Consider the following 17215-nt stretch of genomic DNA (forward strand, 5'->3'; position numbering starts at 1 on the left):
AATGGTGGTGAGAGGTGAGTAGCCAGAGGTTGAAGAGAAATGGAGGCAGCACTCAGAGGATTAAAAACTGGAGAAAACACCAGAGGCACACGTATGTATATACACATCCTGCATCAGCACCATCAAAAGAAAAGGCAACCCCTCCCCTATGCTTCCCCACAATCCTCCCTGGGGCAGCCCTTTGAACCTGGTTTTACCTCTTGGTGGGATCCAGACCATGATGTGTCCAGAATGCAGACCCTCTTGGTCCAGGAAGCAGAGACTAGGGGACCACTATCCTAAGAGAAATCTTGGTCCTCCCAAGTCCAAGAGGACCAATGTGCTCCCTGAGAACACATTCTGGAAACATCAAAAGAACTGCATTGCCAGGGAGAACAACTCAAAGGTTTTTCCATGTCTTGAGATCAAATACATATTCTTACGGCAAAATATCTTCTACACATTCAGGTCTTTGTTTTAATCTTGTTTTTTAATCCCAAATCAAATAAGCTGGGAGAAGTAGAATTTTTCCCATAAAACAAGTGAAATAAACTTGCCCATCAGAAACCCCTCTCTCCACCTCATCACATCTCGGAGGATACCATTGCATCAGAGGGGACTCTAAACAGACTTCCCCAGGTGGCACCTCTTGGGGACTGTCAGTTCAGGAATAGGTCAGAGACTGAGTTTACCAAATCAATGCCCCCTTCCAGGCCATTGGGGAAAATGCCCTCCAACCAGAGGTCTGAGTTTTAATTCTGGGTTCCCTTAATATAGGAGGCCTGTATTAAGCATCCCATAATAAGATCTGTCCAAGATTCTTAGAGAGCAGAGGCTATGGGGAGATGTTTCTACAAATGTTTCCAGGAGGTTCCTTTATGTCACTTTCCATCTCTTATCTCTGCAATGTGAGATTAGTGAGGCAGGATCCGTTAGAACCTCCTGTCCAGGAGCATTCTGACTTGCCAAGAGGTTAGCCTGGAGCAAAAATTAGGGTAAGACAATGGAAAGTCTTGGGGAATTTTGGCATTCTCTAGACCTCTGCTTGCATCCTGGCCTACCTGTGTGACCTTAGTAAAGCTATTTAACTTCTCTGGGCCCCAATTTTCTTATCTGTAAAATGAAAATACTAACACGGCTGCTATGGCAACGATTGAATTACATACATGAGATATTTAGCAGCTGCTGGGAACAAGCTCTCATCTCTCCGCATTTCTACCTTTGTCTCCACCATGCCCAGTCTGATGTCTTATACTGGCCGGCAGAAGAGAAATGCAGAGATGAACCTGACCCTGTGAGAATCTGGAGGAAAATCCCCTCTCCAGTCAGAGTGACCTGACCTCTATTCCCTCGGCCCACATAAACCAGCTGTTCTCAACTTTGGTTCTTACAGGAGTCACGTGGGGACATGTTTAATTCAGAGTTCTCGGCTCATCTCTACCCGCCCCCCAACCCCCTCAGACCCTGATATAGGTTGTGGTCCTAGGACCACATTTGAAGAAACATGAAAACAATCTGGAATGTGGGGAGGGGAGTAAAGTAAGAAGAAAGATATTAACATGTTTATTAGGAGAAAGTTTTTAGCCTTCCACATTTAATCACACACATTAAAAAACAGAAGGAACCATAACATGAATCACCCAAATACAATAAAATCCAAACCACCAACGATAAAAACCTCAGCCAATTAGCCTCAGCCTGTCTTTCCATTCGGACATAGGAATAGTTGGAGGATGCTCTAGGAACATATTGTACAATCTCTCAGATCAAGTGAGGGCCTCCTGGAGCCCCAGTTGCTCTCCCCCCATGGTCCCTCAACACCGAGGTGACATGCACAGTCCCTTATCAAGAACAAAGCCCAGAGGCTGCCCACACACTGCCATCCCTCTCCCTGGCTCCCTTTCCAGAGGGCCTGGTACATGATCAGTACTTAGGAAATGCCTGCTAACCTGAAGTTAGTTGGGGGGGAAAGTGACTAAGCAGTTTATATATATATATATTAAAAAAAAAAAAAAAAAAGCCTATAGGTCCCTTTCCTGGACCACCAGGAGGAAGGAATCAATGGAAGTGGTAATAATGCCAAACCCAGGATTTGCACTCAAAGTAAATCTCAACTCTGATAGGAAGGAAACTGGAGAGTTAGTCTGGGTTCCCAGCAAGGGCAAATTACCAAACTGATATTTGGGCCAGAGAGAAAAAAGATTTCCCCCTCCTGCTCCCCACCCTTGTCCCTATCAGACCTAGTCCGTCCAGAGTCCTAGCCTCCACCCCCGACTATGCAAACCGCACGGATCTGGCGCTGGAACATGCCCCTGCTGCAGCGCTGGGGCAGAGGGCGCTGCTGCTGAGGGCCACGCTCCCCAGGCCTTGAGGGAGGTTGGAACTGAGGTCTCCGCAGACCACACCGCCCTGGGAACGGCTCACACCTGTGAATGGAGACACCGGGTTAGAATTCTCTTATCCCAGACATGGCGTGACCCAACATTTTTTTTTTTTGGAACCAGCAATTAACTCTCTTCACACTCCAAGGGACCAACAACATGAATCTTAAACCCCCTGCCATTTGCTTCTTGAAGGAACTTGGTTAGCAAATTGGACACATAACTACTAGAATCAGACTAATGTTGAGATATGTTTATTCAATTTTTGAGCAAAATCTGATGGATTCCAGTGGAAGAATCATCTAGAAATATGGTTGTTGGGAAGATGAGGAGAACAGATAGACACCTAGACTAGGTTCTGTGTACACACTGAATTATTAAACAGAAAGATTTGAGAATTGCCTGCAGGGGCTGCCAAATGATCAGAATAGACATCTAGTGTTTCTTCTTATTAAAACATGTACCACTTGAAGAGTATTCTGTGTTAAATTGAAAGACTTATTTTTGTAGAACCAAACGGAGCAGGGGGGAAAGACTTAACATATTCATTAGCCTAGGCTCCATGGATGTTCCAGATGGACCCATGTAGGGTTTGAATATTTTGGACCATCACTTGGTCCAGATCCCAGAGACCTCAGCTACTACCACTTTTCCCTGTGCCCCACAGACAGAGGTTTGGTCACTATTTAGATGCAACCTAATTTTAAGACTATTGACACCCAAAAGAACCATGCCCACCCACAACCCCAACTTACATATGTTGACTGAGTTCATGCCTTCACACAGCCTGCAGGGGAGAGGAGAGAGTGGGCATTAGAACTAAGCTCCCTGCCCTTGTAGCAGACCTATTATCCATCCTAAAACAGGGGAGAGGAGATGAGGGACTGGGGGCATGCTGCCCACCCACTGCAGACAGCACCAGTGCTGGCACTGCTTTCTGGGATCCCTAAAGGACAGGTCTACTAAAAGGCCGATGGCCTCAATATGAAAAGTAGAATACACTAAACCACCTTTTAAAATCTTGTGTGTTGGGGACATCACATTATTCGTAACATGATTAAGTTATTAGTACCTAATACATTAATTATTATTATCATAATGAAAGTGTCACTGTGCAAATGCCAAGTGCTTCCCAGAATGCTGGTGAATGGGTTGTATTAACGGTGAAAGGAGATAGCTCTAGTGGCTTCACCCAAAGTCCCGAGGAAATGGACAGAAAAGTTTAGCTGCTGGGGTCAAGCACGGTGCAAATCCAGCAGCGTGGCCAGCTGCCTGGGGTACCACTCATGTCGGATTTCTAACACTAACCATGTTAATAAAGAGCCTCTATGTGGGCACAGCCCTGCCTGGCTACTCTGATAAAGATACTCTCATTCTAATAACCAGCACTACTTGTGCTTACTATGTTCCATTAGCTAACTTAATCCATGCAACAGCCTTAAGTGGTGGGTTTTATGATTACTTGTTTTACAGATGAGGCATGGGAATTCATAGCTAGTAAGTGTTAGGGCTGGGGTTTGAACCCAGGAGATCTGGCTCACAGCCTGTGATCTTAACCTTGTATACTCTACTCCCTCGTGCAGCCTGTTCCCCCCTCCAGTGGACCCAGCTAGGAGGCAGTAACGATGTGACCACCTCAAAGCTAGAGGCCCACGCACCATCCCAGGTGTAAAGCCACATTGCTCCCTCCCTTGCAGATCTCACCTGTCCCCAATTCTTGGTTCAAAGTCAGCACAGCCTGGTACCATTTTAGCTTCACCACTAAGTAGCTGTGGTCTTGGACCAGCCCTTTCCCCTCTTTGGGCCTCAGTTTCTCTATCTTAAAAATGGGGAAGTGTCTGGACCCCATGATCTCTAGAGTATTTCCCTGTTTGAGCAGCCTGGAGGATTGTGTCCAGCACTCTCCCAGCCTGAGATGTGAAGTGACCCGAGCCTGTCCTCACCGGCTCTCCTCGCCCTCCAGCAGTTTGCGATAAGTGGCGATCTCCACGTCCAGGCCCAGCTTGGAGTTCATCACCTCCTGGTACTCCTTGAGCAGGCAGGCCATGTCCTGCTTGGCCTTCTGCAGGGCGGCCTCAAGCTCGGCCAGCTTGCAGCGGGCATCGCTGATGGCCGCCTCGCCCTGCTGCTCCGCCTGGGCCACAGCGGCCTCCAGCTTGCGACGCTGGGGGGAGGAGAGGAGGGAAGGAATTTGAGAAGGGTGCAGGCTATGGGGATCCTGGTGGGTCTCCCACACCTTGGTCATCCTATTTCACCTCCATTCAAAATGGACAAATTTTTAATTAACCAAGAAGGGAAATAATATCCATTTTGGAGCTTGCTTTCTTTATTTTTGTACCACTTTATTGTAAAACTCAAATCCATGAAGAGCCATGAGAGGGAGGAATTGTTAGCACTGAAATAGGACTGACAATTAGTGATATTATCTTATACTTGTCTGCTGTCATTAGTTTACAAGGCACTTTCACAGTTGTTTCGTATTTGACCTTTAGTTTACTCTGTCAGCTTGTCAGAGTAGGCCTTGCTATTCCATTATACAGAAACTCACTGTGAGACTCAGAGAGGCTGTGACTTGCCCTAAGCTACCCAATTAGCGCCAACTCCAGGTTTTCAGAGACCACTGTGTGGATCTTCTTTGAGAAGAGCATGATGAACGAAGTTCCCATTTATTATACAATGCCCAGCACACTAACTGCAGCTTCTCCCTGGACCCCACCTAAGAAAGCAGAAGGGACTCCAACAACTCATCACTCAAAAAAAACAAAAAAAAATCAACCTAATAACCTGATTGTAAAAATGGGTTAAGGACCCGGATAGATATTTCTCCAAAGAAAACACAAATGGCCATCAGGTATATAGAAAACAAAACAAACAAACAAACAAAACCCCACTTATCATCATAAAAGTGCAAATCAAAATTATAATGAGGATCACCTCACACCTATCAGGATGGCTATTATTAACAAAACAAGGCAAGTGTTAGTGAGGATGTGGAGAAATTGCAACCCTTTGTGCACCGTTAGTGGGAATGCAAAATGGTGCAGCTGCTATGAAAATAGTATGGAGGTTCCTCAAGAAATTAAAAACAGAACTACCCTATGATCTAGCAATTCCACTTCTGGTTATCTACCCAAAAGAATTAAAATCAGGAGCTCAAAGAGATATTAGCACTCCTGTGTTCATCACAGCACTATCCACAATAGTCAAGATGTGAAGACAACCCACATGTCCATGGGGAGATGAACGGATAAAGAAAATAAGGTTTATACATAAAATGGGTACCATTCACCCTTTATAAAAAAGGAAATCCTGGAATATGCAGCAAAATGAATGAAACTTGAGGACATTTTGCTAAGTGTAACAAGTCAGGCACAGAAAGACAAACACTGCATGGTTCCACTTACTAGTATATTAAATATATAAAATAGTCAGATTTGGAATCAAAGAGTGAATGGTGGTTACCAGGGGCTGAGGAGGGGTGGGGGAATGAGGAGTCACTAATGCAGGATGAATAAGCTCTGGAGATCCACTGAACAGCATCCTACCTTAGTCAACAATAGTATGCTGTACACTTACACATTTGTTAAAAAGGGTCATTCTCATGCTATGTTCGTACCACAATAAAATAAATATTTTAAAAGCATATCAGAATGCAATAAATCTTCTCTAATTTCACTTCTGAAAAGTAAACCATTCCCATATTTTATTACCTCAGCTATTAAGAGTAACAAATTACTTGTGATACATCTTACACAGAGGATGAGAACAACCTACAGAAGGGTGAGGACTGAAACTGAGCCAGGGATATGAGGGAACTCAGCGTTATGATAGAGGTGATAGAACAAGCCCATGGGCAAAGAATAGATTGCATGATATAGTTTTTTTTTGCTATAGTGTATGTAGATGATTTAAATTATATACAAAAAAATAAAGTCCAGATGGATTAAAGGCCTAAATGTGAGAGGTAAAACTCTACAATGAGTAGAGGACAAAATGAAAGAGAATAAATCTATGACCTCAAACCTTTGTAAGTATAACCCACTAAGGTAAGAAGTGATGGATTTGGTCACACCCAAGTTAAAGATTTTTTTTAGTAAAGGATACCAGAACAAAGCAAACAGACAAGTGACAGATTGATAATAGATTAATTGCAGCTGGTGTAACTGATTAAAAGTTACAATCTAGACAGAATGAGTAAAAGAATAATGCAAATCACCAAGAAGACAGAAGGTTCAATAGAAAAATAGGTAATGATATGAATAGGCAATTCTTAGCAGGAGAAATACAAATGATTAGTAAGTGTATGAGGAGACATTCAGTGTCACTAGTTAATCAGAGAAGTGAACATTTAAATTCCAATTAGCAGGGATTGAGGGCTCAATCCCCAGTGGGAGGCGTGCAGGAGGCAGCCAATTAATGATTCTCTCCCATCATTGATGTTTCTATCTCTCTCCCTCTCCCTTCCTCTCTGAAATCAATAAAAATATTTTTAAAATAGATAGAACAACCCTCTTCCTACAATGTTTTGTGCACCGTGAGTCCTTCAGATGCAGGTGATTAAAATAAAGCCTCTCCAAAGATAGCAGGAGCCCCTCAAGGTAGAAGGAAAGCAGAAAGCAGATCAGAAACGACAGGTGTGCTGAGTCCTCAGTGTCCCCCACCTGCTGCTTGACATTCTCCACCTCTGCTGTCAGCCTCTGGATCATGCGGTTCAGGTCGTTGAGCTCATCCTTGGTTCTGCGGAGGTTCTCTCCCTGCTGGGTCACTGTGGCCTTCATCTCCTCACACTGCAGGTCAGGAGACAAACACGTGGAAACTACCCATCACTAGGTAGCTGGGGGGTGTGCTGAGAGGTCACTGATCCCACCCAGCCCAGACTAACTAGCCTAGTCTTCTGCAACAGCCCCAACTCCTTCCCAAGCTCTGAACCTGGAACCACAACTACAGCCCCTCTGAGTGCCTGGGTGCATTTCCCAGGGAAGCTCCAGAGTCATGGTGTGTGGGGCAGTCCAGTCCTCCAGTTTACCTTGCTTTGGTACCAGGACTCGGCCTCGGCCCGGCTGCGGCTGGCCACATCGTCATACTGAGCCTTAATCTCGGCCACAACTGAGTCCATGTTGAGTTCCCGACTGTTGTTCATCTTGACCACCACTGAAGTGTCAGAGATTTGTGACTGAAGGACATAGATTTCCTGTAGGAGACAATAGACAGGGCCCTCAGCTCCAAATCCTCTTCCCATTCCTGTCTCTGCAGGTTCAAAGGCACAGTCCCAAGTTGAAAATTTTATAAATAAATTAGAAAATTTCTGACAAGTCAGAAAAACATTAAGTATAATTTTTAGAGGAAAAGGCTGGAGTCTGAACCATAGCTTCAAGGCAATGCATAAGGTGGACTTCCATCAATGCTGGGATAAATAGGGGCAGATTTCTAAGATCAGGAATAAACTGAATGACTATCTCTGAAGCCTAAGCTCTCCAGATCAGTGGTAGCTTTATGTAAAAATCCAGCCAACCAGATAATGGCCAGAATTAGAATCCTAAGTTTCTATAATAATAATTATTATATATAGAGAGCTCTATTATCAAATATCTACTTCATGTTGAGCTGTGTGGGCAGGCAATGAATTATATAGTCTTTCTAATTATTTTAAAGGAAGGCCATCATCCATTGTCATTTTGAAAGGAGGTCTCAGTCACAAACGGAAAGGAGGTTGAGATCCTAGATGAGTAAGGAATGGACAACTTTCCCTAGAACCAAGGAACCAGGACAGGCCACATCCCAAGGAAACCCTCCTGTCTCTTCTCTCAATAGCTCTTCCAGAGACTCACCTCCTCATAGAGAGCCTGCAGGAAGTGCATCTCCTCCTTCAGCGCATCCACATTGGCCTCCAGGTCCGCCTTGCGCAGATAGGCACTGTCTATGTCCTGATGGAGAAGACAGGAGAGCCCTGGCACCACCTCCTGGCCCACCCCCTGCCCCTGCTCATCCAGCCTGCAATTACAAGTCACTTTCAGGGCCCTACTAGTGGGAACAGGCCCTTTGCTATCTGCCACTGCCTTTACCTCCCTTCACATAAACCATAAGAGACAGGAAGTGAAGAGAAGTCTGACCCCTACAGAGTTTTCATTTCCTCCAGAATTGGGGGTTTTGATTAAACAAATAGCCTAAGATCCTAACCTAAAACCACAGACTACTGCCACTGAGTCAAACTGGCCCTGGGAACATGACCCTGAGGTAGCCACAGAGCCATGGGTGCACCTCCCCAATAGGTCATCCTTGGCACCGAGGTCAGGCAATACCCAACCCCCAAATAGCTGACCTCCCTGCCTGAGACCAAGGTCACACCTCCATGGCAGATTTTTACCAGCCTTCTCTCTGTTCTGTGATTACTCACAGATAAGGTGGCTGCTGAGCACGTTATGTGTGAAACTACATACGTGTACACTTCAATTCACCAACTTAAAGTAAAAGGAAAATCATTAGCAGTTTTTCTTCTGTTATGTCATCATCTGCCATTGCCACAAAATGGCACATTGTCACAAAATCTCTAGCAAGCTGAGAACCCACCGAGAGGCAATGTCTACATGAGAGTGAAATGGGTTTAAAAGTGACCATTTCAGCTAATCAGGGAGTTTACAAAAAGTCAGACAGCAGTAGGATGAGGTTTTCTTTTTAAGAAGCCTGGTCAATACACTCTGGGTTCCTGCATGGGAGCCAAAAGACTTACTTCCAAAGCCAGACCAGCCTCCATTGGCCAGGGGACTTGAATGCCCACCACCCCAATGGATTGACATGACCTTGGCAAGATGCCCGGTCTCATAGATTCACCATCCAAGAGTTAGCTGCTTGACGTATGGAAATAGTCACTCACCTTCTTCAGCACCACAAACTCATTCTCAGCTGTGGCCCTGAGGACCACCTCTTCTTCATACCTGAGGGGAGAGAGCACGGCTGAGGGCTGTGGCCGGCTAGCGAACCCTAGGTTTTCAAGACTCCCTGCTTCTGCCCTTGACTTTCTGTGTGCCTTGGGAGAAGAGGCTAGCCTCTCTTTTATTTCCCAGCCAGAGAGAACCCACCAAAGGACACTAAACATGGAGTCCAAGTCTCTGGTTTCTGGCCCAAGCTTGGAAGTGAGGTCCCTGCAAATCCTCAGGCAAGCCATTTACTCTGCCTGCAACTTGGGTTCAATTGCCTGGTAGGTGGAAAGGCACTCAGTAAGTTTGTGAGATAAATGAATGACAGTTGCTCCAAAGAGCCCTACAATCCTAAAATTATACAAAACATAAAGCTCCATGAAGCCATTCCCATGACATTCTTTCTCTCCTCCCCCAACATCCAAGGACTTGAAAAACTGGAGGCAGTCTGCTCTGCCCAGACTGCTGGGGCATTTTCACAGTCCTCCTCCACCAGCCTGTGGTTCGTTCTTGCCCGTGAGGACTTATCCCTGGAGCAGCCCTGCCCCAGCCAACAAGAGAGACCAGAGTTCCCATAGCACGATTTTCACAGTTTTGTAATTACAGGCAATTAATGCTTCTATAAACTCTGAGCTCTGTGATCACTGGCCCACATACTCCTAGAGTAGGAGACAGACTTTGGCACCTGCAAACAGAACTGTGTCTGCATTTGCATCCCCCCAAGGGAAGTGGAGACCCAATGCTGGGTCCATCTGTTGGTAAAACCTGACCTTCCAAGGCCAGAATTCCAATTAGAATTACCACAGCTGATTATGTCAAAATCACCTTTCAGCGTGTTCGTGTCTACTAGATGAAGTGGGGCAAGATAAGTGATCCAGCGAGTAAAACTAGATAATGGCCAAACTAAACAAGTCAGGTTAAAATAAAAGATGTACCTGGACCTTTGAATTGTAGAGCCTTGCATAACAAAAGCCTAATGATTTATCTGCAGCCTAAATAAAAGAAGTACCCAATTTCATCAGATATCTTTAATGGCATTGGCCTGATCATTTTCAAGAATTCTCTTCCAGGATCTTTCATGACTACTGCTCCCATGTTCTGCTTTCCAGCCCTATTGACCATGGTCCTCCTGTTTCATTTGCTCTCTCTCTCCATCTCTGGGTCAGTCTGTGCCCTGGGCATATGCCCCATCCCTCCCAGCTGGGAGCACCCCTTCTCTCCAGATTGTTGCTAAGTCCCCAAGATAAGCTGCAGGAATTGGGAGCCCAGACAAGGTGGAGCGAACTGATGATGCAAACCACCTGATTGGTAGCCTGAAAGGACCGTGAACTTCAATTATGTCTGCCTCCAGGATAGTTGTATTGACCCAGCTTGGACCTACCCCACCTGGCCTATAACCACCCCCTAGCCCTGTCATGCTTACCTCTTCTTGTAGCCCTCCAGCACCTCCTGCACGTGGTTGAGCTCAGAGGCCAGCCTCCCACTGTCAGCCTGCACACATTCAGTCTCCCGCCTCAGCGTCTCCATGTAGCCACTGAACAGCGGCTCCAGGTTGCTCTCACAGCACTTGCGGTTCTGGTAGAACTGCCACTTGGTTTCCAGCAGCTTGTTCTGCTGCTCCAGGAAGCGCACCTGTCACCAAGGATGAAGAAAAGAGACTCAGTGGGCAGTCTAGGGAGGTTTCTGGTCTCCCGGAACTCTCTCTGCCTTTTGGGATAGCCCCTGACCTGTAGCAGCTGTGACCTTCCCCCAAAGATTAAATCATTTAGAAAGTCTAAAAGAACAGTTCACCATTGTTCCCCAAATAGCGTCCCCTCCCCCATCTCCCAGAAAAAGCTCACAATTTATTTGGGATTTGTTTATTCTGCACAGAATAAAATAGCATCTGATCCTGAAAAAAATTCCACAAACTACATGTAGTAGATAAAAAATGGCCCCTCAAAGATGGCCATGCCCTAACCCTAGAACCTATAAATAAGTTGCATTACCTGGTGAGAGGGGTCTTGCAGATGCAATTAAGATTACGAACCGAAGATCAGGAGATTATCCTAAATTATCCAGGTGACTCCCATAGTAGTTGCCTTTCAAAGTGGAAGAGAGAGGCAGAAGGATGAGAGAGATGCCCAGAAGAAGGAGGCAGCAGAGAGGGTTCAAACAGGAGAAGTGAGAAGCATGCGACCACTATCAACAGCTTTGAAGATGGAGAAAGGCTATGAGTCTAGGAAGACAGGCAGCCCCTAGAGACTGAGAATACCTGCCTGTCAATCAGCCAGCAAGGGAACAGGGACCTCAGTCCGACCTCCACATGGAACTCAGTTCTGCCAGAAACCTGGGTGTCCCTGGAAAAGGGCCTCCAGAAGGAAATGCAGTCCTCCTGATGGCTTGGTTTCAGGCTCATGAGATAAATGCATGTTGTGTTAAGATGCTAAATTTGTGGGCATTTTCATGGTAGTGATTTTTATTTTTTTAATACTTTATTGTTCAAAGTTATTACATATGTCTCCCTTTTCCCCCATTTGACCTCTTCCCGGCCATCCCCACTCCTCAGCACGTGCCCTTACCCCACTAGTGTCTGTGTCCACTGGTTATGCTAATGTATGCATACACGTCCTTTGGTTGATCGCTTACCTCCCCCTCCTCTTCCCCTGTCTTCCCTCTGAGGTTTGACAGTCGTTTGATACTTCTCTGTCTCTGGATCTATTTTTGTTCATCAGTTTATGTTGTTCATTATATTCCACAAATAAGTGATATCACATGATACTTATCTTTCTCTGGCTTATTTGCTTAGCATAATGTTCTCCAGTTCCATTCATGCTGTTACAAATGGTAATAATTCCTTCTTGTTTATAGCGGCATAGTATTCCAATGTGTAGATGTACCACTGTTTTTTAATCCACTCATCTGCTGATGGGCACTTAGGCTGTTTCCAAATCTTACCTATGGTGAATTGTGCCGCTATGAACATAGGGGTGCATATGTTCTTTCTGACTGGTGTTTCTGATTTATTGGGATACATTCCTAGAAGTAGAATCACTGGGTCAAATGGGAGCTCCATTGTTAATTTTTTGAGGAAGCTCCATACTGTTCTCCACAGTGGCTGCACCAGACTACATTCCCTGCACGAGGAATTCCTTTTTCTTATGGAAATGATGTTTAAATGCACTCACCATGACCCTCCCTCACTCTGACTCTGGAGTGCAGGAGCCAGGAGGGGGAACCCTGGACCAGAAGTTAGGAGATCTCTCGCTGCCAAACGAACCACCATGCCTCATTCTCTCTGAGCCTCAAGGTAAACTGAGGCAATGGGAACACCTCAGCAATATACACAGACCCTATCTGGCCCACAGGCATGTGTTATTTGGCTGCACAAAAATCTGATTAACTGCCAACATTTAATAATTGAGTGACTTCAGGCAAGTATTCGGATTTCCCTGACCTTGACGAACCGGATGCTTGGGCAATGCTGGGCCTGTGTTTGGAGTGAGAGGCAGCAGCTGCCCCTGTAGGTGGCATGTCTCTCAGCTTGGCTTCATTCCCCAGGCACCATGCAGCTGCCAGCCCTAAACTAGGTTCTCCTCTCAAGTCCGAAACTTCTGAGAGAACAAGCTGATGTGAAGCAACTCTCAATGGCCCATTTTTGTGGGAAAAGGAACCCAAACCCTGGGTCTCCACATGCAGGCCCAGGTCGTGAGGGCAGCTCTCTGGCCTGCCTGCTCTACAGGCTTAAATCCACCACAGCAATGAACTTGGCACAGCAGGAATGCATCCTGGAGGAAGAACGCTGGAAGGAGGTAAGACACTGTCAGCAACCCCAGGAGAGGGATTGACCCTTCCCAACAGAGAGCGGTATACTTGAGTTGATGCCCAAAAGGCCACATGCAAAGATCCCTTTCAAGTCTGCGTGTTCAGGGTCCTCACCAAGCAAATTAGGAAATGGTGCCCCTCCAGGCAGATGCAGCCCCTTTCAGGGCACACAGCCTGGTGAACAGAGCAAGAGCTGGATTTTAACCTCCCCTCCCCCATCTCGGTGGATGTCCCTATGCAGTGAACAACCTGCATGGTCCCAGGGTCAGCTTCTGTGTGCCGATGGGAAGGAAGAGTGGTTTGGACAGCCAGGAGCGTGTTAAGAACAGATGCACAGCACCTTCCCTTGCAGGTACGCCCATTTCTGATGGTGTTTGTCTGAGAGCAGAGTTCTCACCCATAGCAGCCGGTGTGCACCTTCCAATGCAGGCTGTGCACACCACTCCACCCTGGAAGGTGAGCCTTTCCTCCCTGGGACTCCAGGAGCTGTTCTCCCCCAAAGATCAGATTCCAGGCTCCCAGAGGGGGCATCACTGGGTCAAAGGAAACCGGAGCTGTGTATCCAGCCACAAGGAGAGCTCTGAAACTGCCACATTGGAAAAGTGCAATTCAACAGCCTCTCCTGGACCGCCCTGAAGTTTCTCAACTCACTGTCTTTCATCAATGGAAGTGCTGGGTCAGGGAGGGCACCTAGGGCAGAAGTCCTAGGAACTCCCAGCCTTCGAAGATGTCCCTACAGGAAAGGAGCTTCTGGCCCCTTCCTATCCTGGCCCCCTCTCCCTGCTGGGGATGGGTCAGACACCAACCTAAACAGAGTAGCTTACCCCATCCACCCCTCACTGTGTGATGGCCGAGATCCAGAGGATGGGGCCCCAGACACACATTCACTCTTGCTGAGCAGGGTAAGTAGCAGCAATATTCCTTCCTGTTCTGGCCAGTGGTTTCCCATCCATTGTTGGCAATTTTGACTCTCAACACAACCATTTGAAAACTGAGATCCTGATGCAGCCACATTCTCAAGGCTGCATGCTCATCAGTAGCAGGGCTGGGAGAATTTGAACCCAGCCAGTCATTGGGTTCCAAGTCCCTTGCCCCTGCCTAAGCCATTGCCCAGGGGACAACCCACAGACCCACCTTGTCGATGAAAGAAGCAAACTTGTTGTTAAGACACTTAATCTGCTCCTTCTCCTCATGCTTGATGCACTGCGCGTTGGGGTCGATCTCCAAGTTGAGGGGCGTGAGGAGGCTCTCGTTGATGGACACGGTGGTGATGCAGGGTGGGCTGGGCCCACAAAGGCCCCCTGCTCTGTAGCCGAAGTTTCCCCCACTGCGTAGGGGGCGCGCACAACTCACTGCGATCCGCGGGGACCCCACTGCACACAGACTCCGGCTGCCAAAGCCCCCGAGGCGCCTGTAGCCGGGGCCTCCAGGACTGCCTCCTCGGTAGGCCATGGCACTGGCACAGCTGTGAGCCCCGGGCTTGGGCATGATGGCAGAGCAGGAGCTAAAATTCCTGGCCCCGTAGCCAGAGCTGATGCGGTAGGACCGGCTCGCCATGCCTCTGCTCTGTGGGCAGTGCCAGGGGAAGAGGAGGGACTGAAGGACACCCGGTCTCACCCCCAGAGACCTGTGAGTGCTCCTGCCTTTTATAGGGCAGACGACAGGCCTCCCGACAGCATGAAAGGCAGGAGAAAGTTATTAATTCCATTTATGAGCGTGGGAATCACCCCCAGGGGCAAGCTGAGAAGGAAAGCTGAAACTTGCCACCTTTAATTCACGAGACCCTGAACCCCAATAAGCCTGTCTCTGGCCTGTTCCACCCCACAGGCCTAGACATATCTTTTCAACCCCAATTCCTCTCTAGCCCTGTGAGTAGGCCTCAGGTCATTATCCCACACAGGCAAGTGGAGGCTTGGGCCAGCACATTCCTGAGAATTGAAGGGTCCCATGTCCCATCAAGGTCCCACCGGCCGTATTTCCACGCAGATCCCACACCCCTCCTAAGGCTGCAAGGACTCCTGGCTCATCCTCCCAGGTGAGCACATACGGCGTGAGCCTCTTCAAGCCTTTTCCTGTTATTGCTCTGAACCGCATCCCATCTTATAGCAGAGTCATTGCTGTTGGTACTGCCCCTTCAATTCAGAAACCAAGTCTTATCTGCGCTTATCTCCAACATGGCAACCAGCACATATCAGGTCCTCAGGAAGCACTGCTTGAGTTGGATAGACTAGACGCAAGGGGGAGTGGCCAATAGCTGGAGAGGTTCTCCATCTAGTCTACAAATTTGGCCAGGTGCAGGAGCAGCCCGGAGGAGGTGCCTTCATTCAGGGCAAGTGCTAACGTCCCAGCAGAACAAGAACAAGGCACTAATGTAGATGCTGAGGAAAACCAAGCTGGGTTGGCGGAGTTTGCCCTTGAGGAAGTTGGGACTCAGGGGGAGACCAGACAGGAGCAGGAAAGATCCATGGCGAGAGGAAAAGGTGACTGACCAGGCAGAGGGCGTGCTCTTGGTTTCTCAGGCCACTCATGACAGTGGAGGGTCAGGAAGGAGGGAGACCTAGGCAGGTCCTAGAGGATGGGGAGAGTTGGCAGAGAGGCCCGAGGTAGGAGGTAGAACCAGAGAAATCAACCAGCTCTTGAGATCCCTTGCAAAGCCCAGGCCCTCCACTGGGGCTGCTCACCCCTGGCCTCCCATCTTCATCTTACAGGTGCCTCTTTGTCAGACACAGAAAAAGCAGGTGGAAATGCAGCCCAATGGGGAGAGCACTGCTTTGTGAAAGCTACAGTTATGCCAGAGGCCAGCTCCCCAGGCCCTTGAGTGAAGCACTCTTTGCAGAGAACCTCTGTGCACCAAGACAAGAACAAGAAAGAATCTTCCAGAATGCCCCTCTACAGGAAAAGGGCTTGGCGAGGGGAGCAAGGGGGGCGGGGGAGATCTCAGCTTGAATCTCCTGCTGTGCTCTGCTTCTGGAGGGAAGTTGGCAATTCCTAGCCAGACTCCTCAGCTAGAAAACCACAGAGGCTGGAGTGTGAGAGGCCCTGTCAACAGACATCACGGCTGCCAGAGAACCCTGTTCGGACCCTGCCAAGGCCGCGCTACCCAGCGTGCCTTTTTGGCAGCAAGCCTTTCCCAAGCACCTGGATGTATCTGGCAAGGATCTTATGGCCACACAAGCTGGTGCTCTGTGGCTTAGGGAAGCATGGTGGCCACTGAATACTCATTCTCCTACCTCGCTCTCTATCTTTAAGGAGCTCACAGTCTACTAACTGGTCAAGATGGAGAAATCAAACATCTATAGCAGCGATTTTCAACCAGTGTATGCAAGAATTTTAAAACATGCAATACCTGACATCTTTTCCCTTAAATTGTCAAATTAAAAAAAGGCCAACAGCCAATACAACAATAGCTGTCTGGTGTGAATGCCTTGTCTTGAACCATAAATATAAAGGTCATGTAATAGAGTTGCATCTTCTTAGTCACATCACATAAAGAGGTTGCATCTGATTGGTTAGTTCTTGGTACCAGAAATCCTTATATACAAGTATAGACATCTGATTTTTTTTAAAGACACTTTGGAGCAAAAAGGGTAGGTAATCACTATTGTGACCTTTTTTGTAAACCAATCAAAATTATACCTATTTTTGTCAGATAGGAGGGAAAAAATATGAACTTTTCGGTGTGCCGCAGACTTTTAGTAATTCATTTATGTGTGCCATGAGATGAGAAGTGTTGAAATCGCTGATCTGCAGTGTGATAATAGACACATACCCCACTCTGTTGAAAGGAAACAGGACCTGAGCCCAGCCTTGAGTTCCTGGCTGGATTCCACCTGTCCCCAACTGCCTCACTTAGCACCTGTGGGAAGGAAAGCTGAAACTTGCCACCTTTAGTTCCCAAACCCAGGGGATAGAGAGCATAAAGGTGTGGAGGCATGAGCAAGAGTGCCCCACTCGGGGTCAGAGCAGCGAGCGGAGCATGGCAGGAGCACAGGGTAGTTCCTGAAAAGTGAGGACAAGTGAGGTTGGAAGCATAGGCAGGGCCAAGACAGGAGCACTGTGTGCCCCTTCTAGGAGTATGGCCTTTGTCCCATCAGCAGTACAGGATTTCCTCTGATGGTTACATACAGAGGCAGGTGG

The 17215-nt window shown here is 47.4% G+C and overlaps 1 protein-coding gene across 1 annotated transcript; it reads right to left on the reverse strand.

Moving 5' to 3' along the window:
- Window positions 1-2253: 2253 nt before the first annotated feature.
- On the reverse strand, window positions 2254-14635 carry LOC311619283 (keratin, type II cuticular Hb5-like; the record flags this gene model as incomplete). Its single annotated transcript, XM_084877483.1, has 9 exons — window positions 2254-2405; window positions 3116-3147; window positions 4304-4524; window positions 7022-7147; window positions 7387-7551; window positions 8189-8284; window positions 9232-9292; window positions 10698-10906; window positions 14213-14635. The coding sequence occupies 9 exons, from the start codon at window positions 14633-14635 to the stop codon at window positions 2254-2256; spliced, it is 1485 nt and encodes a 494-aa protein (XP_084733609.1).
- Between the last annotated feature and the right edge of the window lie 2580 nt (window positions 14636-17215).

Source organism: Pipistrellus hanaki (genome assembly GCF_964339955.1).
Source record: "Pipistrellus hanaki genome assembly, chromosome: 3".
Taxonomy (NCBI): Eukaryota; Metazoa; Chordata; class Mammalia; order Chiroptera; family Vespertilionidae; genus Pipistrellus; species Pipistrellus hanaki.